This window comes from Lissotriton helveticus, chromosome 12, assembly GCF_964261635.1.
Source record: "Lissotriton helveticus chromosome 12, aLisHel1.1, whole genome shotgun sequence".
Taxonomy (NCBI): domain Eukaryota; kingdom Metazoa; phylum Chordata; class Amphibia; order Caudata; family Salamandridae; genus Lissotriton; species Lissotriton helveticus.
The window spans coordinates 612,307,298-612,330,454 of record NC_136073.1 but is presented as its reverse complement, the minus strand read 5'-3'; the positions used below and the strand labels follow the sequence as shown (position 1 = coordinate 612,330,454).

The 23,157-nt window shown below is 42.0% G+C and overlaps 1 protein-coding gene across 1 annotated transcript in view; it reads left to right on the top strand.

The window, feature by feature from the left end:
* IGSF9 (immunoglobulin superfamily member 9) overlaps positions 1-23,157 on the top strand; it is a 641,834-nt gene that overhangs the window by 485,058 nt on the left and 133,619 nt on the right. Inside the window, 2 exon segments of the mRNA XM_078669195.1 lie at positions 11,148-11,398; positions 14,192-14,276. Coding sequence (XP_078525321.1) covers positions 11,148-11,398; positions 14,192-14,276 — 336 coding nt within the window.

The following is a 23,157-nucleotide window of genomic DNA, read 5'->3' as shown; positions in this document are numbered from 1 at the left end:
AAATAAACCTTGTGGGGATGAAAATTTGAACTAGACAGTCTATCTAATAGGGGATTAGAGATAACATTAAAATCTCCTGCAACAATTAAAGGGGCTTTCCCAATTTTTAACACTTCCATAGCAAGAGTATTCCAAAACATAGGATCATCCGCAGTAGGGCCATAAACATTTAATAAAAATAAAATAGAGTAATAAACTTTAACTTTAACAATTAGATATCTCCCATCTGTATAGTAAACCTACTCAGAATCTGGCAATGAGATTTCTTCGCAAATAGAATAGCTACCCCATTTTTCTTGCCAATTGCAGGAGAAGAAACAATATTGTCAACCCATTTTCTTTTCATATATTCTAAAATGTTATCATCAACATGAGTTTCTTGTATAAAGCAGAAATCGGCTTTAGAACTACCTAAATAATCTAAAATTTTAGTACGTTTAACTGGATGACGTAAACCTTTTACATTCAATGAAATTACCTTAATATCAGCCATAAAAGAAAAAGAAGAAAAAGAAAGACAAGAAGAGGATAGGAAGAAACAGCAAATATAATACGAAATAAGTAGCTCCAAGAAATATAAAAGGGAGAAGGAGAAAGAAAAAACATAGAAAAAAGACAAACAAAATACATAAATAAGAACAGTGAAACGCACACACGTTCTACAAGCATGGCCAGAACCGCTCGAGCCCAAAAAATGTATAAATTACTCATAATCTGTCAGCAAAGCTCAAACTAGAAAGAGTCAGGTAGTAGGGTTGTGAGTATCCATTGAATGTTAAACTTGTTGATCAAGAAAGTGTCGCAATTCTTCCGGTCAATGAAAGGATTTGGAGAAGTTATCTTTCCGTATGCGCATTGTAGATGGATCAAAAAGTCCATATATGAATCCAAGACTTCTTAACTGTGGACGAAGGGCAGCAAAATCCTTACGTATTGCAACAGTTTCTTTGGCAAAGTCTTGGTGAATAAAAATGTTATTGCCATTCACCATCAGTGAGGGAATTTCTCTTACAGCTTTTCTTATCAAAACTAGATGATGATGACGAAGGACTTTAAATATCATTTGCCAGGGTTTAGTATGGTGAGGGCTGCGATGAGAAGGGATTCTATGGGCTTTATCCACTTCAAATTTTTCTGGAAACTTGATATTTAAAAGACCAGGAATCAAGTTTTCCAAATATAAACGACAACTAGAACCCTCAACTTCTTCTGGCAAATTAAAAATGCGAAGGTTGTACTGTCTATTGTGATTTTCCATATACAAAAGCTGAGAATGCATAGGAAGTATTTTCGCCACCAATGGTGTAAAAGCATCCACTTTAGTTTTAATATCTTGAATTTTGATGGAATTATCAGAAATTTTCATAGACAAACAAGCCGTGTCTTTACGCACACTTTTAACTTCTGACACAATATTTTCAGTATTAACACGAAGTGCTTGAATTTCTTCCAAAATTAATGAAAGAGAAGGTTCAGAGGACTCCACTACCTTTGATTTAACTGGGGGAGGTGAAAATTGCTGTCTTCTTTTATTGTTGAATGGATTTTTATTTTCCATTTTGAGGAGAAAAACCCACAAATAAACTGAATTGAAAGTCAAATAAGCAATATTAATGCAATGAAATGAAAAAAGCAGTGAAATAATCTTCAAAGGCACTGGTGCAGCAGCTATACAGGACTGTGGGTGTGGCTAGGCCCAAGCCAGGCCCTTTTCTGATGAACACTCCTCCCCCTGGGCATACAAATCAGGCAGCACCTTACTGAGAGGCTGGGAGCAGGAGCCAGGGGGCATGAAACAGCACTTCCGGCGAGCAGAAAAGCCTCAAAACTTCACAAAAGGTAGGGATCCTCTTTACTTCTAATGCGACCTCATTTGTGCTTCAATTTTGACAGAAAAACTGTCGTAATTAGTAAAAACGTGCTGTCGACGCGACGGAGCTCAGACGTCGGCGGCCATGTTGGATTACGCGCTCGCGTGTCTCCCCATGAAAGTACTGTTTTGATGTTTTGAGTTCTGTTTTGTTGAGCTTTAGCTGTAGAAGAGTGGTAACTGGATGGTGATCACTGTCAATGTGCTCTCCCCTCCTCACTCTTACGTCTTGCAGTGAGCATCCCCAGGTGCCACTTATGATAAGGTGATCAGTCTGGTTTCTATCTCTGTCATTGGGTGAGCACAACATTAGTTTGTGAATATCATAGGGAGTTGGTGTGTGTGTGTGGGGGGGATTGATACCCTTCTATGCCCAGATTTGTGACACAAAATTCCAACAGTCTTTCTTCATTGTTCATTGCTCCACAGTCTTTCTTTTCCACTGTTCTGTCATGGTTCTTGATGTCATTTCCCACATTAGTATTCAAGTCCCCCATCACAATCATCAGGTCATGGTTCAGCATAGCTCCAAGCTCAGCTTATTACATCTGTTGATAGAATATGTTTTTGACTGTTTCCTCTGCATCGTTCATTGGAGCCTAGCATGGGATAATGGTCGTGTTGAAGTGTCTGTCTTTTAACATGGGTGTCATGAGTCTGCTGTTGACTTGCTTCCACTCAAGTAGGCAGTTTTCTGTCTTCATACTCAGGATGATGGCTATTTTTGTGGCATTGAAGCAATTTCAGGGAGTAGACAGCACAAACACAATCAAACCAAATTTAAAAACTATCTGAAAATTCAATATATCATAAAGAATGATTTATGATCAATCTTTTTTCTTTCATTCACTTTATTTCATTTATTGATATATTGAATGTTCATATTGTTTTGACATTTAATTTGATTGTGTTTGCCCTGTATCCTCGATGACATCACTGTGATATATTCTTAAAATTGTGACCAATGGGATTTTCTGGCATTTCTTTGGTAGAGGACAGCAGGGCCACCCGAGCTCACTCTCACATTTGTATTGTTTTCTCAGTGATGTTGGTCACCGTTCTTTCCCGAGTAGAGTACTTTCTCTCCTTTGGTAGTTTTCATTCTACTGGATCAGGTCCACCTATTTTCCCTGACCCGCATGATGTGTAGGTTGTAGGGCCTCGGCTCAGATATTACTTGAGACAGCTTTCCTGTTTCATACAAGTTCGGTTTGTTCCAGAATCTGTTTCTGTTTTTGCACTTGGAACTTAGAACTTGATTATTCTGTCAGTATTTTCTTTGCAACTTTGACTACTGTCCACCATACATGTCTCATGCAGAGACTCTGGAAGTCCCTCATGCACAGAATGTTTAACCACTTGGATGCTAAGCCTATTTGTTCTTCTTCATGTAATTTCCATTGAAACCAATGGAAACTCCATGACGAGCTGGGCTCGTCATGAGCGTCGAAGGGGTTAATGGGCATTGCTGCTGTTTCCATAACAACTGTTTTTTTTTTTAATGGGCCAAAGTTATTAGCCATAGCCCCACCCCAACCTGGAAGACCAGTGGATTGATCTATGTCTGGTTTCTACCCTATGACCAGTCTGGCTTAGTCAACCGTGCCAGGAGACTAAACTCACGCTGGCATAATGCTCCAAGTCACTGAGACACGCAAGACTCTCGACCACTGCAAGATGGCGATTCTCTGAGGAGTTTAGTAGTTACCGCTTACAGTGAAATCATATCTGTCTATCCACACAGTAATTTAGTTCTGCATTTGACCAATTTGTCCCTTCCTTGAACCTTAATATATAAGTAAAGGAAGTAAACTGTTTATGTCAGATTTTTCAAACATCCATAAAATTGCAACAGTATACGAAGAAAATAAGGAACAGTAAGTATCTCATCATAAAAGCACACACTCATTGAAATGTTAATAGTAGTGTGATCTGCCATGCACATTACAACCAACTAATGACGTTAGATGCTGCAAAACAGACCTCTACAACTTACTTCTGACTTTCATGGCATAGAGAATTTACAAACAAATGCAACCAGCTTGTATTATTTACATTTTAGAGAGCTCAGAATGGGGATAATGTTTGTTCTATACATCTAGGTTTAATGTGACTGAACCATAATATGCACTGCATGTTGGTCTCTCAAGTATTGTCTTGGATAACAATAATGCCCGGCTCTATTGGATCCCTAATTAAATCTGTTAGCCATTTGGAATAAAAAATGTTAATCTTCGTCGAGTTGAAGAAATGTGCTGTTTAGTTCTTACATCTAGTATAAAATATAATTCAAATGTACATAAAGTAGCTAAGCCCAAACAGTGGGTTCTTTAGCTTAGTGGGCAGTGATCCATTTTTTTAAACCTATGTCGATTTGTAAGGCGTTCTGGCATTCCCATGCAACTGTGTTTATTCTGACTAAATTTGGGCATGGAATACATCCATGACCATGTTAGAGAAAATAATATCTTGAGGGGCGAGTGCTTGTTTATATCAAGAGATACCAAAACAAATTACAGGACAAAGCTTGATTCAGTCCACATGATGTTTATTCACCATCTCATCGTGGATTAAGCATGTTGCTTTAGATTGGGGTTACTCCAGAAGTCTGTAAAGAAACGGATTTTCCTCTTTTTAGAATATGAAAGAATCAGTGTACCTCAGTAGACTACTGCTACCCAGAGCCACAAGCACATATACCATAGCAGTTACAACATTTTAATAAATCCACATTCAACTATTCCATTTGCTGTGTTAGTTGGCCAACCCATATCATCACAGTTGAAGCTAAGGCCTAAAGAGCACAATGTGTTAGTTATTTCAACTGTTTTCCCTTAATGTAAATCAGCTTTCATTTTATATTTCCAAACCCCACAACATGATTGTAGTCTTAGATAAACTCATCATTTCTTGCAGTTTATTTGTAATATGAGGTGTAGGAGCTGCATTTTAGGCATTAAAGCCAAAGGGGGAGGGGTCTCCCTCCACCTTATGGCATTCAAATAGCATACTTAATAGCACAGAATACACACTATCTGTATAAATATTAAAAAGAAAAAGTGCTAAGACGTATTTGTTCTGAGGCCACAAGAGCAAGTAAAAAGCGCTCTACTTTATCTACATGCAAAAGGATAAGAAAACCCTTTGATGCTTTTTCCAACGCTTGTCTCAGCTAAAAATAGCCCAAGGGTGAGAAATTTCTGCTTGATCCTCAACAGTCCCAGCCTACTACAATTGAATGAATGATAACATTTGTTAGGTTCACAGTACCTAGAAATGAGGTCTCTCCTCACTGCAAGGCACTAACACAGGCTTACCCTCAGTAAGGAAGTGTGGTTACTTCACCTGAGTACTTCATCCTTGCAAGATGGTTTACCCCACTCAGGCTACTTCTCAGGGTATGTGAAGTGTGGTCATTGCATAACAACAATGACTACTTTGATTCACCGATGGCACTCTTAGAACTGAATTTCTCCTGGCATTGGGGTAGTAACTACCTGCCCACTCAGTACAGTGAGACATTACACTCATGAAGGACAGCTTTTATTTCCACTATCGGACAAACAATATGAATGAAGTAGGAGTCCCAGGTCCTGGTGAGAGTATATTTTGTTCGGTAAAGTTCCTAATTTTAATATTTTATTTGGTAAGGTCTGTTATAATCAGGCTACTTGAAACAAATGTTGTTTCCTTGTTAGATAGGATGAGGCACGAAAGGAAGACTCCAAAGAAAGAATATTTAAACCTGTTAATAAATGAGGGTTTGGACTTTAATAAATTCAATTTTCCAGCTTGACACTTTCCTTTAAATAGGGAATTCATTACTTTCTAATGTGTTATTTGTAAGAGGACCATATAACAAATTATTGGGATATGCCCCTGAATTGGGCCATTCACAACTTGTTTGGATGCAGAAGCTTCTTGATTGTGGTCTTGTGTTAAATTGAATCAACAATTTCTGTCCATAGGAAGGCAGGCCAACAAGAAAGGGCACTAAAACATTGACAGTAATTGCCACATTGAAGAGACTGCCTGTGCTTATGTAACAATAAATAACTTAGTTGTGTAAAATTACAAATTATTGAAATACATGTGACTTGTATGTTTATCAAAGAATTTATTGATGTCACCCAAATAATTAAAATATATCTGCTCGGTTGGATTGTACTTTAAGAGTGTGAATGCGGAGTCAACAATTTAAGATAACTCCTCTCTATAATGGTTGCTGTTTGAAATAAGAAATTTACAAATGGATTGTTGAAGACGGTATCCACTTTGTCCTGCTAACATGAATGTTTGTGGTCATTTTACAGCTGTTTTAGTCTGCCTAATTTTCATAATTTTTTATTGTAGAGTTTTATTCAGGTATATACATAAGATGAGTTAATGCATGTATTGTTTTTAAGCTGTACATGAAGTTGAAACACCCTTATACATTTTTTGTACTTTCATTGCAAAAATGTAATATAAGGCTAGTGTGAAGAAGGTCATGGGGAGATATGAAGATGGCTGTAAGGTGGAGAGTCTGAAGACCCTCATATTGCAGTAGAGGTGCTTGTGAGAAGTTGGCCTGGTATATGCCTCCCACTATTCTAGTGGGCACCTTGCAGCAGTCCAATCGACCCTTTTTGATGGTGGTTGTAAAGTCAACCTTATAGAAAGCTATCCTAGGGGTAGCAATGGCGAGCCGTCTTCAGGCTAAGATTCCAGAGAGCGAATTAAGCTAGTTGTTTTACCAATTTATAATCTCTTGAGTACCAAATGAAAGCACACCACACAAGGTATATATCAAATATATATGTATTTATTCTAAACACAACCCCTCTGCACTCTTTATGAGGTCAGAGGTAAAAGTACAATACAAGGAACTTAATTAGCATACGATAAGTTGCACAGTATACGTTTTGCCCTAGGGGCCTCACAAACCATATACTAAAATAGTGGTATAAGAACCACGTATGGGATAGAAAGCAGGCCTAGGGCCTGTGGAATCACTGGGGCTTCTAGGAACAACCAAAGGTTAGGAAGTAGGAGGTCCACAGGAGACTCGTGCAGTGTCTAAACACAGCCACGGGTTACCATTGACTTTCTATGGGAAACTAACAAGTTACAAATTTACAATTTAAGGACACTTCTAAATGGACTACGATTGAACCCTTTTAGACTTAGACACTTGGAGGGCCAATACCCTCGAGACTACCAGAGTACTTGTGTTACCTCACCCACGGAAGCCGGGTGCATAGGTGTCTCTTGGTGTCGGGTTTAGTCGTTGATTTCAATGGAGATCTGCAAAGAAGTGCTGCAGGCGACCAGAAGAAAAGTGTCCTGGTGGATCTAAGGGTGGATCGAAGTACTGAAGAACCTGAAAGCAGAAGGGACAGAGTCTGGGTCACTTGCCAGTGACCCGGATGGCGATGGGAAGCTGCCAGCCAATGTTGGGTGATTTCAGGTGAAAAGGTGAAGCTTGTCTCTTCAGCCACGAGGTCCAGGAGGCGTCGACTCTGACCAGGAGCTAGATTCGAGCTGTCTCACGAAGGATCTAGTTGACTGCGGTGTCGGTATCCAGATTGGACCCAACAAGCCTTGGCAAACGCAATCCACACAAGATGTCGAGATTTGCTTCGGTGCAGACCAGCAAGGTCTGTGGCGCTTCTCCTTTGTAGGGAAGCTGGAGCAAGCCTGGAGCAACCAGGAAAGCAAGTTAGATTCAAAAGAAAGTCTTCGGGGGGCTCACTAGCCAACGGACTAGGAACCGAGAAGACGCGTCGAGCTGAAATGCACAAAGCGGGCCCACGGGACACTCGTGGAGTGTGGCCCTCTGAGCTTTGGTGCAAAAGGTGCTCAGGGCTGGGGCTTCAAACACCCAATGCATAACTTCGGGCTACCTCGGGAAGTCGGTGCAGGTAGCAAAATGCAGGATGGGCAGGAGTTCCAGTCCCACGTCTCTCGTGTCCGCCACGGGTCTCAGCTTTGCTGGGAACGAAGGTCGGGTCCGAGATGTCTGGAAGTCTGTGTCGCAGATTCTTCAGGGTCCGGCGGGAGCCACGAAAATGCAGACCGGCAAAGATGCTGTTGGTGCCTGTTTGAACGGGGTGGTCACTCCTTGACCACAAGTGAGATTTCTTCCGTCTTACAGTCAAAATGGAATGTCGAAGGTCCAGGATATATGTTGCAGAGTTTCGTCCAGGGTAGTCTAAAGTCGTAGGGACTGGGGTTCTATACTTATAGAGTAAGTTTAGGGGTTGGACTAACTCTAAGGTCCCTCCTATGGGTGGACCTGGGGAGGGGGTGGTTACATCCCCTTCCCTTTGTCCAGTTTCGTGCCAGAGCTGGGGCTGAGTGCCCCAGCAACCGGTTTGAACTGGGAAATGCATGGAGAACCTTGTGTGCCCCAGGCAGTGTGTGGAAAGCATTCACTGAATGCAGCCCTCCCTGCCCCAATACACTAAAGACTGTCTGGGGAGGTACTAGCACCTCCCTGGACAGGAAGCCTATTGTCCAGGCCTCCCCTGCCGGATTTTCGTCCAGCAGCAGGAGGCCAGACTCGTGTCTGTGGCAGCAGCATCCATTTTGTGATGCTGGGGCTCTGTTTAACTTTAACCAGGTTTAACAGTAACTACATGTCTTCTCCCTCTAGAAGGGTGGAATGCTACCCCCGCCACCAGGACTGGTGGGGGGGGGGGTAGTATTCCAAAGTGTTTGACAGCTTACACGACATGTTTTGATAACCAAAGTTAGCATTAACCGCAAGGATTATAATGCACTTAAGAGTATATGGTATGGCTATATCATAGAACAGCTATAAGGAGATGGTTCCGAAAGCTGCAGAGGGGCTCAGCTCATGCTAGGGCACCCTCTCACATAAAACCAAGCACTCTGCCTCCAGGATTGTCAAGGCCTGCCATAGGAGGGACTTATAGGTTAATATATGTCTATATATATATATATATATATAAAGATAGATAGATATAGGGATACTATATCTAAGTAAGGGGTGATTACACCACCTTACCCAGGCTGTGAGTACAGACCTGTGGTGTCAGATTGGAATGATAACCAGGGGTGGCACAATGCATGCTGCAGCCCCTGGTAGGCCTAGGGTGCACCTATGCCCTGGGTACCTAGGGTACACTATACAGGGGCTCACAAGGGTGACCCAGTAACCAATCTGGTATGTACCTAAAGTACATGGTATCAATTTAGAGAGAGAACAGCTAGGCTGTGGGCCTGATTAGCAGGACCACAGCCATACTAAAGTCGAAAAACCAGAGAATCAAAGCAAAAAGTGGGGGTAACCATAGGAAACAGACCCTACTCTCCTACAGTGCTGAGTGAAGGAAGGACCCTGACAGAGAATAGAATAGAGGTGTCAAGCCCTGGTATTTGGCCAAAACTTGTTAGGGAGGACATAAGCAATTGCGTGTTTAAAAGGCTTTCAGAGATCTCAGTGCAGAGTAGCATTTTACTCAGTAGTGAGGTAACACATAATCCGGAGTTCATATTTGGGCCCTGATTTAGAGTTTTTCAAACATGGTACTCAATACCCTGTCTGCCAAACTGATTGTCCTGTAGCTCTATTTAGAGTTGAGCATTTAGTCTGTTCCTGTCTGGGTAGACCCCCAGGCTTTGCTGGCAGAAACCTTACACCGGCGGTCTGACAGATTTGAGACTTGGTGGCAGCTCATCTAAAGGCGTAGAGATCTCCACCAGGCAGGCAGAGATGCTTAATTACGGCAAGTGATAGTCCGCCTGGCCTGCAAAAGTTATTTCCTCTGCTCCACCAGCAATTGTGAGCCACCCACCAAAGCTGAAATGAGGGTCTAAGGCCCTGATTTAGAGGTTGGCAGACAAACTGATCTTCTGCATTACCCATTTAGAGCTAGGTAGACAGTCATGTTTCTGCCGATGATGCCCCCATTGGCTCTACCCACTGAAACCTTACACCAGCGGCCCAATAGACTTGGTATGGTAAGGTAATACTTTATTGTACAGTTAATTAAAACCATTACAAACCATCATCAATAAAAACAGTTTCCTGTTTCAAGACAGACATGACAAATTAAGATAATACTATGGTAAACCATAAGTAAAAACTGCTATTAAAATAATAAAGCTAAAACTATTAAAATGTGGGTAGAGTATAAGATTGGCCTAAGAACTGACCCGATTTTGTCAGGCCAATAAAAACTTTGCGGGGTGGCCCTCTGCATAGGTTGTGCTAAATTGCATTCCTATTCAATCCAGTTAATTATTGAAGCCCTTAGTGCACCTGGGCCATAAGAGACGATCCACCGCATAAACTTATGCTTGCTTAATCCAGCCCAAGAAAGAATAACCACATGTACTACAAAGAGAGCGAACAATAGAGTAGGAAGAAAAGAAAAAAGAAATCCCAATAATGCCCTTGAAACAGCACAAACAATTGGTTGCTTAAGGAACAAAAAGCTTCAGAGCGGCATCTAAGCCGTGATAGTTTGGTTCTAAAACTCTGGCCATTAACTGATCAAGTTTTAAGATTTTAAAATTTATAGCAGCAAAGCTCAATGAACTCCAAGATATCGACTAGTCCCTTGTTGCCATCCCATTACTTTGGCTCCTAGGGTACAAAGATTGCCCTGGATTCCGTCACTGTCCGTCCTGCTTTTCCGCTTATGCGAGTTGGAGCCTTCTTCATGAGCATTTTAGCGCTTGATTCTGCTCTACAACCTGGCCAATTTGACTTTTTTTTATACTTTCACTTTATTAAGGTCAGCTTCTACAGCTTCAAGACTTGGGGCTTTCAGTTTAATTGCAGCAGACTATCCCCCTTATTTAGAGCAGACATTCTGATTCACTTTGTTTCTGTTTGCGACTGCCTGGAAAAGCCTTGCAGTCTCTAAGATTAAAAACAAAACTGAAAATTGGCACTGCTCCTTGCAAGGAAAAACCAGAGTGTCAGGGTCACTTTTTTTTATTTATACAAACAAGCACCCACTTTGCACAACCGCTTTGGTGTTGGCTCCTCAAAAGGTATAGAGATCTCTACTAGGCAAGCTGATATCTGTAAACAACGTGGGCGTTAGTTCACCTGGGCAGCTAAGATCATTAGCCTCCACTCCCCTGGTGGACTGCGTGCCATCCCCCAGCACCTAAATTAGGGCCAACTATTTCTTTCACTATTCGCTAAGCTGCAGGGTGAAGACCTCTAAAAAAAAAGGTCAATTTGTTTGTTCTGATCTTGAATTAACAGCCTGTTAATGTTTCTGATTTATTAATACATGTTTGTTTCCATATGTAGCTTTTGCAGTAACCACAGTGGCTCCTGAAGTCCCCACCAATGACCCTGCACTTCTCCTTTCATCGCCCCGCTTACTGTCAGCCAATGAGACCGCTAGGGGAGTGTTGCTGTGGTGGAAGCCACCTCTCCACACCTCTGTCCCCATCACTGGTTACGCCTTGGAGTTTCGCCAGGACAGTGGGGGTTGGGAGCTGCTGGATGACACTGTGGCTGGAACCGAGACGAGGCTGTTCGTCCCCGGCCTTATAAAGGTGAGAAAACTGTATGTCACACAATATCTAAGTATGGCTTGATGGTGGATTGTCAGTGTTTGAGGGCCTTCTTGTACCACCGTTTGGTCAGGCCAGCATTCACAAGGGGTATCCATTGTATCACCAGCAGCAAGGCTGGACCATTAAGCATCTATGTAGTGAATAGTTTTGTGAAAGAAAGCCGATTAATGAATCTGCTCATTCAAACGAAATCAGAAGATAAAGACTGACATATCCCTTAGGTAGTCTTGCTTCCGATATGCGCAATGCTCAGTGCGCGACACTTCCATTCTGCTAGCCTCATTTGGAGTTTTGAGTTCAATCCATGGGCTCAGCGAGTCCCATTACTGGACCCACTGAAATTATATTTCACTCTGAGATTTTGACTGCTTTAAGCCGCTGATAGCTGCAGGTAAAATTCCAAACGATGCACCTTGTCCTCTCTGCACCCTGGTATTGGGAGATAGAGGAACAGCCTTACTAGAGAGAAGTCAAAGGGCCTCCTAATAGGGTACTTAAAGCTCTTTGTTCAGCGTTGCAGACACATTCCTATTTTAATTCCCTTAACATTTATACTTTGTGTTATGCTTGGAAACTATCTTACAATTAATTTGTTAATTAGTTTCTGTACCTTTTGTTTCTGCAGCGCCTGCAGGTGTCATTACTGATTTCCACCTATGGGAATGCTGCCATTCCGTCAGGTGCTGCCATGGTGTATGACACCTACCGACTAATCTCTCTGATTGGTGCATGCACACATTGGCTCCAAATATTCCTTCAAGTTCGAGCATCTATTACTACATCAACTGCCACTTCATTTGGTTTATTTTGTTCCCTTGTTGATGACCCATTAGCACTTAATTTCTTTAGGCTTTCTCGTGGTTCCTGCAACCACTGCTTTCTCATTCCTTCAGTTGAGTCTTTCACTGTTTTCATCATCCACTGGAACTAGCATTGTTACTTGTGTTGCTGGTTCCTGTATACATTTCCTACTCACTTCTTTTTCCCTTTAGGTTCTGTCTCGCTGTCTCTCTCTGTCTGCACTCATGTACGCCAATGTTTACCTTTAAGTTCTGCCTCTAGTTAATACCCCTACTGACTTCTATATTGTTCCAGACCCTAATGGCATCAGTATCGCACCTGGCTGGTTCTATGGTTGCTGTAACCACTAGTTCCTCCACTTTGACCTGGTTCTACTTTCATTTAAATGTTGTTTGGCTTTGTCTCTCGAAAACCCAGCATTAGATCTTTCACAGATTCACATGCTTGAAATATTCCCCATCATCGGTCTGGGAATCGAGATTAACAGTTTGATGAAAGGGGCTAGTTCAGGCATATAAATCTCAACAAACATCCATACCAGAGAACTAGAGTTACAGGTAAATTGCCATCTCTCTCTTAAGGTATTTCAGTGGATCTGATCTAATTCTAGTATTCCACACTTGAACAAGGCTCTTCTGGTTCTCTGTTTTGATTCATGTTCTGCTGGTACCTCAGAACAGGTTGCCTTTCAGTAGTGACGCTCTGATTGAACAGTTAGGATTGCTTTGAATTAGGAATTCTACAGTGTTGTCTCCAAAAATAGGGGGGGGGGGGAAGGAATTGTTGCATGTGAGTAATGTTTGTTATCTAGAACTCTGCTATCAAAAGACATCCACTTGCATATGCATAGTCAAGAGGGGGATGTTGTGTGTAGTGTTATTCTGATTATTATTTTGTTTGTGTAATTTGTTTATAAAATAAATGTGTCTGCAAGTGGCATCCACATGTTACTGTCTATGTGAAAATCTCAGTTAATCCTGTAATTCATGTCTTTATAGCAGGAGTTAAATCTGTGCTCTAGCTTTTCGTTCTCTTTAGGGGATTCAATATGAATAGTCAAACATCAATAATAGTCCTGTTTAAATAATTAAGTAAAAAATCATATCAAATTTGCAATAAAAATATTTTGTTACAGGCCACACTAAGCCACTCTGGCCAAATGGATACTTTGCCACATTAAAAACACAGAACAAAAGTACATTTTTTAGACACCCAATAACATGTTGCAAAAAAAGTAAACAGGTCATAATAATTATAGAGGTTGCCTTGATTAAACTTTAGTTTTGTTACAGAAACTGTCCAAAATTGGCTGAGGGAGTGTGTTATGTGCTTAAAGGAAGGCAAAACCGAAATTCTTTTACTTGGTGGATCTGGGCTACTAAACTGACCCCGAGCCTAGGACATTCACCTATCTAGGTGTCTTTTATCCCCTCAAATCCATGCTGTGCTCAGCTTGCAGCCTTCCCCTGCTGCAGAAAATAATCCTGCATCTGAAAACTTATTGCCTGGTCTGTTTATGGACCACATAGGGTATTTCATTGAGATTTATAAGAACTTGCAATGATTTCAAAGTTAGGCTGCCATATTGTTTCTGAACCTGCAGAGACATGATCAAATAACCCAATTAGTGGAGGCCAGGATTAAGTTCAAGACACTTTGTACTGTTCTCTAGTCCTGTTGAAACTAAGATAATGCTTAGCTACAACTACTGGCTCTTCATTAAATCCCCTCTAGGAACCTTTGGTCAGCATCCTCTCAACTGATTGCTCGATATTCATTCAGATGACAGAGAAATGGTGGGCCGTCACTAGACATTCCCTTGGTGTTTTTTGTCTTTTAATATATTTTTGCACTATGAGGTTACCATAAAGAGACACTCCGCACTGTACGAAATACAGAAATACAAACAAATAATCCAGTATTAGCAATAATATTTTCTCTTTATCACTAAATTCTCTTCCTATCTCCTAGGATTCTGTCTATGAGTTTCGTCTCGTGGCCTTGGCTGGAGATTACATCAGTGACCCCAGTAACACTGTAAACATCTCTACAACTGGTGAGAATATTTTTCTATAAGGGTGGTTTGAGAGGGAAAAAGGAGGTAATGAGGTGTGGGCCTGGTAAACTAATGAAGGAAAGAGGGAAGAAAGAAAGTGTTGGGACCTACAATGAATTGGAAGATCGATGGTAAAAGGCAAACATGGTAAGCCAACCAAGAGGCAGCACTGTGAAGCAAAGTATAATGGTTCAATGTGACGACTGCTTGGCATTTGTGGTTAAGGCAAATATCTAAATGTTATCATTTGTTGCAGTAAAGAAATCAAGTCTATTGGAACTTGGACCATAGGAACATATGATACATTTCTGGCATTCAATACTGGATCATAATGTGCACCTTCTGGTCCTTTGAAATAATGCCCTGAGTGAATTTTGTAAGCAGGAAGTGTTCTTTCTGTTGGCAGAAACTGAATGGGAACTTGGCCTGGGCGTGTACCTTGTTAGTTCTCATCTCCTTTATCCTCTGATGAAAATAATGCTTCTTTCTGTTCTTCTTTGTTGTTTTCTTCTTGTGAAACCTCTTTATCTCTGATCACGACTGTTTTTTGCTGCAAACGTTTTGGTGGCAGCAATAAAATATGTAATGGTGACACCAACATGGATTGAATTGATAATGTTGCAGGGCTTGTCGAAACAGTCAGGTTTGAAAAAGTGGTCTTTACTGTTGCACACTTTCACTCCATTGTCAACGGTAGGTTAGCCGTCTTAGATGATAGGTATTATTTCTAAGTTGGTAAGTGTGCTTCGTTGATGATGATGGGTTTTCTGTCATTGGGGCTGCTAAAACTTCCTTTATCTTCGCCCTTGTGAAAATCTCCTCTTTAGCAGGGGCAGAGTCTGCTTCAATGACAAGTAATCTTTCTTTGCAAATGTAGGTCTGTCACTGGCAATAAGGCCACTAAAATTGGTTTATTAAATAGGAATACGTGATTTAGCAGTTGCAGCACCTGAAATGTTGTTATTCTCAGGGGTGCAAATGCTATCTATCTCACTTGATAAAACTGGCATTTAGTTAATCTGGCCAACTGCAAAAAAATGTAAGGTTTTAATATTAGATCATTCAAATTCCCCTCACACTTGAAATCTGCAATTCAGATTATTCATTTAACAACAGTCAGCTGACACATTCAAATGAACCTTTGAATTCGTTAAATTTAGTAGAGAAAAATATGGAAACCCAAATGTGAATGAGCAGCCCAACAGTTGGAACAGATATCAGTGCACAAGATGAAATAAGCAATACATGTTGTGTGTGTAAGTCTCAACTCAATGCGCATATGATGCTTAGCAGCTTGTGCTCAAGATATACACATGCTATGTTTGACCATTAGCAGTCATTGTATGTTTCAGTCACTACTTCTTTTAAAAATAAATGATGCATGAACCACCCTCGGGCTGCCGGTTGCAACTACTGACAGCATTCTGAGCCACAAAACTGAAAAAGTTTGGTCTGGCTGCATGGTGGCCTAAAAAGCGTGGCATTATAATACATATCTGTCAGCCAACCTGTGAAGCTTAGTGACCAGTATTCCCAGTGCTCACATCACTCTGTTTTCTAATTAGAGCACTTGTCACTAGGGAGTTTGGAATGTTTCACAGATAGAATGGTGTTTCTGAAATGCGGGTAGTGCTTGGGATTAGTAGGTCACATGTAAAGAATTTCTTACCAAGTTCAACTATGCCTTTGAGAGGAGGAAAACGTTGAATGCCTCTACAGGCCCTTCTGTGTCTGCTATTTATTGATACTATCTGCACAAAACATACAATGACAGACCCTCAAAACAACCCTAGATTAAATCAAGGAATTTTCCACGTCTCAGATGAGTGTTTGTTACTTAATCAAGGGTACCTCCATTCACAGCCATGCCAGATGGAAGAGAAATGGTAAGTTCTGGGCGTAAGGCAAAGGGGAGACAGAATCCCTGAGGTATAAAGTATCCCTTTATTCACTTCTTGAAACTGCCTGCAGAATTGTCCATTGGTTTTGCCGGATGCTGATTATCCTAGGGGCAAGAGTGTTCCCCTACCTTTTTAGGGTGAGCCTGGGCAACGCATGCACTGCTCTGCGGGCCACGCTGTATTGGAGTATGTATTTGAAGCCCCGCCCACTCTCCACCCATATTTGTCATTGGCTTGTGCCATTGTCCTTTGTAATTGCTGGCTTCTGATTTGTTAATACGCTTGTTAGTCCATCCTTAGTACCGCCTTGTCTTCATTTGTATCCTCACATGTCGACTGGCCCTTTTACTTCTCTTGTTACATGGTATGCCTTATTTAGTGTATTAGAACTATTTTCTTTAACAAGTTTCTCCTACTGCAGGCACGACATGCTTTCACTTTCCAAGCAGCCCGCGACAATGGCAGCGGTCCCCAAAGTCCTAACCATGTCTAAACACCTTGTTGTGCTCTGAATTTCTTGAGCACGCGTCTCACATCAGCGCTATATCTTTGGCAAGGATAGCGCTGCATGAGTTCTCTACCTCACTTTAAGTACCTTGGGCTGCAAAAACAGCCTTGAACTCTCTAGCCATGTTTATCATTAACTTTATTATAGCTCAGACTGTGCCGTCATCGACGTCAAAGCGCTTTCCATACATTGAGGCACATTCACAACGGATCACATTTTAAGCATTGCTGTTTACACGAATTTTAGCAAATATAGAAAACAAATCAAGAGTTGGAAGGCATGGGTCTGCAACATGGGCTTTATTAACTTCTTTAAACTTACTGAGGAAGGTCGTTTCAATGTACGAGTTGCTGCGCATTTTGGTCAGCTCGAACGTGCAAGACGGTGATCCTCAGCAACTTTCATGGTCTGTTGCTTAATACTGCACTGTTAACTTTTCTGTCCGTTTTATTAAGCAAGTTTCCACACATCCTGGATCTTGCAAGTCACTGATGACAGCCAAAGTAGAGAAATCTTACTCCTGTTTGGTAATTAGTTAAACTGCTTCCTTATCAGCTCTTTGCATTGGTGATTCTTAACGTACGATACAGATGGCATTGCATCATGTCAAAGTGTTGATCGCATCACTGGTTAGCTGACAGTAACACTGAGTAGAAAAGAGCGGTATTATCTTATTCTTAAACGCATGCAGTGGTACACAACAGCCTGTAACCAACCTGCAGGTTTCTATCTCACATAAACTGACTCAGGATTTCATCATTCCAATGTTGACAAAACGAATAAGTGTTTTAGAAATTGTTGTAAAAGCACACATACTCCAGAGAGAATATTAGACCACCTCTTTACATGTATTATTCTTTGTCAGATAGAGAAGCTTGTAATAATGCTTGCCTGTAATTTTCATATTACAGTGCAGTTGTGACATCACTACTCTTCCGTAATGAAAAAACAACATCGGTAGTCTGCTGTATGTTGAGTTGTGAAGACACTGTATTACAAGAAGTCAGGGATCCTACCCTCTCCCTACCTTATCTTCCAAGACCCTCTGGAGATCTGTGACCTTTAACTTACTCCCTGCCTGTGTTTCTATGTATTTCTATACATGTTATGCTGTATAAATGTTACAGGGGTGTGCACAGATTTACAGGGATCCCACCTGCAGCCCTGAACATCTGTATGGTCCTGAAATCTTTGGTGACTTTCAATATCTTTATGTCGTAGAGTGGGGTCATTTTACTTATTCGTCAATAATGCTCTTTTTATTACAATTGTTTGATGTTGGAGGCTCTCATGATAACAGTATCATGGAAAAGGGGCACTAAAAGGTGCTAAAGGCCCCCTGACCTATCATTCCAGTGTTTGTATTTCTGTTTCTTCAAGTTTAATTGACAACCTCGCATGCTTTCACTTTCCAAGCAGCCCGGACAACTCTTCTTTGAAATAAAATAGGTCTTGCATTTACATGAGTTTGAGCTATTGGCGTTGTAAATGACAATGCCTTTTATTTTTGTGTTAATTATCAAAACAGATCAATAAAAGGCTTTGTCATTTATAATGCCAATAGCTTAAACTCTCGCAAATGTGAGACCTATTGCATTGTAAATGCTTGTTTTATGTTTTGTTAATCTTAAGACGTTTCCACTACGTGAACCTGGTTTCCTTGGGTTCCACCCGATTCAAGATCTCCATCTGTCCAGTGAATCTTACCGTGAAATCCATATCTTTTAGTGAGTGACTCTAAAAGAGTACTTGCTTATCCTTGGTGGGATGCCCTACCTGTGTTTGCACCTGGAAAAGAGCTCGGTCACATGTGGCATCCATAGGTAACTTGCTTATCCTTGTTTTCCTCAGTCCTCCCTAGATGGTCCCTCCTATAGACAGTAGGCTTCCTGGGAGTAGAGACCATTAGGGCATTGCTTCTGATAATTAAAAAACTAGAGGGGGAATAACTACTAAATTGCTCCCAACTTCCACATCCAGACATTGGATGAGATTCAGTTTCATGTTAAGTGATACAGGCACATAAGCATGGACACAAGTGGAAGACTAAGCGAGCGGTATTGGGGCACAAGGAAAGACAATTGCAGCCATGCCCTGCAGGAAACCTGCAAGTTAGATTTTAAGATAGAGCAGCACATGAACAAGTATGATTCAAGCAGGACTGTATTAGGTACTAGAACTTACGCTTATTCCCGCAATCGCCTCAATCACTCCTTCCTCTTCGCTCAAATCTCTAGTCCCATTCCTTGAAAGTTGCACATTCTAATCACCCTTATTCCTTCTATATTCTATGTGACATATCCAAGTTTTGCTGCTTGAATCTTTTCTTTAATCACATGCTGTGCAATATTCCGCCTTCTCGTGGCTGGGTCTGAAATTGTAGCTTTTAGTCTTTTCTTCTTTGAATATATTTTGTGGGCGACATGGAGTTGTTGACCATCCGATGCTGTATCCCTTGGATGACATCAGGTGTATGTCCAGGAAGCCCCTAAGTGTGGACACCAGCTTTGGGTTCTTTTTTCCACCGTTGAGTTGGGAAGCATAGCGGATAACTCTGGAGCAGAAATGATGGAAAAACATTTTTTTTTAGGAAAGCACCAAAAAGTCAGCGAAAAACAGAATAACACAGCACCACTGTCGATAGCGTAGAAGGAAGACACAAATCCACAGAAGAACACCGAAGTTTGAGGGTTTATTCCTGAGAACACATCAACCACATGGTTTGGAGAATGAAAACTGGTAAGGAGGATATGTCCTTCAGATTCTTTCTGAAGTGTATCACAAGTTCACACAGAAAGACAACCATGAGAACTGTAACCTCTGTCTGACTTGTGCACAGAGTTCCAGCCAAAGACTTGAACACCTAGGATAAACAAAGGTGTGCTCTACGCCATAGCACTTGCATAAAAGCATAACTTGCTCAAGAACCTGGGGCTCTCCAGCAATGAGGAAAACACCAAGGAAACATACGTGGCATAGGGGGAAAGCTCCGATGCTGAGGAAATTGCCAGGGTTGAGAGGTAAAAGACACAGAAGAAGCCATTGTTGAAGGGCATCGACGTTAAGAAGTGCCTGGTAAAACCCCAGAGTACAGTGGACTGGAAGTCCTTGATATTACCCTGACCACTGGCTATGAAGGCCAAGCTAGCTAAACCCAATGATGATCAGAAATCCCTCTGCATTGAAAGAAAGATGCAGCATCCCAAGGCTGAAATGTAGGCTCACATAAGAAGAAAGGAGAAGTTCAAGGACTCCTTTAAGGCCTATCTAAATCCACTGAGGGAATAGGCTGATGAAGAGTAGCAAACAGAACTTGAGCCTTCGTTAACACCAGAACCTCAAGAAGAACAGGAGTAAGAGATATTCCAGTATAAGGAAGAACAAGGGAGAATGTTTGAGCACAACAATTTCCATCATCTGCAGACACCTGAGGTAAGGGTTGACAAATAGCCATCAAAGCCATTGCCCCAATTGACATCTGTTAGAAATGGGGGCCTCTAGTTGGCAGCTTGGTAGCTTGGCACGAGCAGACAGGCTTATCTCAGTGGCAGCGTGTAAAGCATTTGTGAACACATACAGTAATACAGTAAAAACACTACAAACAAACACCACACCAGTTTAGAAAAATAATTAATCTTTATCTAAACCAAAACGACAAAAATCCACAATGCAGTATTAAAAATATGACTTTCAGATGTTAGAAATAGTTCAGTTCAAAGCAAATTGCACTTTTCACACAAAGTACCTTGCATGTGTCACACAAACAAACAAACCGGGCCGCAGGGAAGGTGATGCGTAGATTCCTTACACTCAGGGAAGGTGATGCGTCGGTGCCTTGCTCCGGGGCGGTGATGCGTTGGTTCCTTACTGCTGCGCAGGGGAGGTGCTGCGTCGGTTCCTTACCGTAGAGGAGGTGGTGCGTCAGTTTCTTACTGCGTGGGGAGGTCAGGGCTCGAGTCGGGGGCATGCGGGTGGACGACGTCCCCCCACTCTTTTCACACGGTGGACGCCGTCCCCCCTGCCAAGAAGCTGGGCCCCACAGAAAAATGCTGAATATGTCCCAGTGTAATTTTCAGACACCGGGACACGTTAAGCACGTGACATCATGAGGTCATTTGCATATTATCAGTCCCCCCACTTCTTTTTATAGGAATTGTGCCCTGGGGAGGTGATGAATCAGTTTCTTACTGCGTCCCCCAATGATGCGACAAACTTGGCACGGTGGTGCGTCGATCCAGGACGATGCGTGGATTCTTCCACCTCCCAGTGGAAAACAGTCTCTAGAGGTTCAAAACATCAGCAAGCACCCCTTTGCAGGTCAGAACTCCCAGCAAGGAAGTTCAAGGGAGCTGGTGGTGAAGTTTTTGTGTCCCTGAGAAATCAGAACAAGAGGCAAGCTCAGTTTCAAGCCCTTGGAGATCTTCCTCAAGCAGTTCACACAGCAAACAGCAAAGTCCTTTTCTCCTTTCCTTGGCAGCAAGTAGCCACTGCAGGCCAACCCCAGACAACAAACAGTCCAGGGGCAGTATTCCTCCTCAGCTTATCCGGCTCTTCTCATTGGCAAAGGTTCCTCTTGATGTCCCAGAAGTGATCTAAAAGTCTGGGGTATGAGCCCTTCTTTTTATACACCAAAATTATTTGTTCTCTGAAGGCAGAGAGTGTCTATACCCAGCCAAAACCAGTTCTGTGGGGCACTTTGCCGGTGCACAACAACGTCCTTTGTCAGTGTGAGCCCGAGCTCCAGACACATCACAGGGGGGCGGAGCCATCATTGTGGAAGGCAGGCCCAGCCCTATTCAGGTGAAGGTACTACTCCTCCCACTACTCCAAATCCAGACCAGGCCTATTCAGCCCAGCCCTGACTCATCATACTTCTGGAGTCACTGCCCTTCTTCAGCCCCTGCCATCCTAACGTCAGACATGCAATACACAAACCTAGCAGAGGCACACTGGATGGTTAGGCAAGAAAATACCTACTTTTAAAAAGTGGTATTTTCAAACACAGAATGTAAAAATCACCCTCACTAAAAGATGTATTTTAACATTCTGAATTCCTTCATACTAAACTTTATTTTTCCCATCTTGTTCCCAGGGTCAGTTATGTTTATAAGATGTTATAAACAAACTCCCCATTCTGGCCTATGGGAACAGACAGCCTTGCAATAGTGAAAAACGAATTTGGCAGTATGCCACACACATTAGTGCCCACCCTACCTTTCACATACAATGCATCCTGCCCACAGGGGCTACATTGGGCCTACCTTAGGGGTGACTAATATGTAGAAAAGTGAAGGTTTAGGGACTAGCAAGTGTGTGCACTTGCCAAGTCGACATGGCAGTCTTAGACTGCACACAGGCTCTGCAATGGCAGGCCTGAGTCACATTTTACAAGCTGCTTCTGTGGGTGGCACAATCAGTGCTGCAAGCCCACCAGCAGTATTTGATTTACAGGCCCTGGGCACACATAGTGCACTGTACTAGGGTCTGACAAATAAATCAAATATGCCAATCATGGAATCACTAATCCATAACATCAATTTACAAAGAGAGCATATGCACTTTAGCACTGATCAGCAGTGGTAAATTGCCCAGAGTCATAAAACCACCAACAACAGTTCAGAAAACATACAGGAGGAAGGCAAAAAGTGTGGGGATGACCCTGCAAAATGGGCCAAGTCCAACAACATCCCAATATTCAAAGCACTGGTGAAAAGGGAAGTGGAACTTATGGGGTTTGCTTATGCTTCTTGTTAGAATCACTGTTGCCCCCACAAAAGAAGAATCGCGTTCTTCCTATGCTGTTCAATGTGCTTGACAAAGGACAAGAAGAGTTCAGAGAATCTGCTGCTGCTAAAGCAGTAACTCTCAAGAAACAAACTACAGACTCTATCCAGAACTCGACCTACATCAAGGGCAATTTTACTGCTGCCTCCATTATAGACAAGACACCACAGAAGAAGGCTCAGCCCACAAGCTGCCATGGAGCCCCCACCAGATAAAGATTGTAAATATTTTGAGATTTTGGGGAGGGAAGATGGAGAGGTCTGCAGGTGTTCAATAGCACCTTGCCAAATCTAATGTGCTGCCCAAAAGGCACGGGCACCAACAGTTGGAGGAGATGAAGGAACTATTGCATCTCCTCCTGGAGAAATGTAAAAAAGGGCGAAGGCAATTATCAACAAGGACAAAATAATTGCCAACACAAACCTCAAGTCAGCACTGGATGCATCAGACACAACCAGCAGACAACTGTGCTCAGGTCCCACCTCGAAAAAACATGCTTAGCTAAGGGTCTGTGGGTTCAATAAAGAAGCCCAGGCTGCAGTCATCAACCTGCCCTTCACTCGAAAGAGCCTTCTTTGGGAAACACAGTGGTTGATTCTCTTCAGAGAATGAAAAAGGATAATGACACAGCCAAGTCCATAAGCTCTGCATTTCAAAAACCTGTTCAAAGGGGGATCCTGCTGAGGAA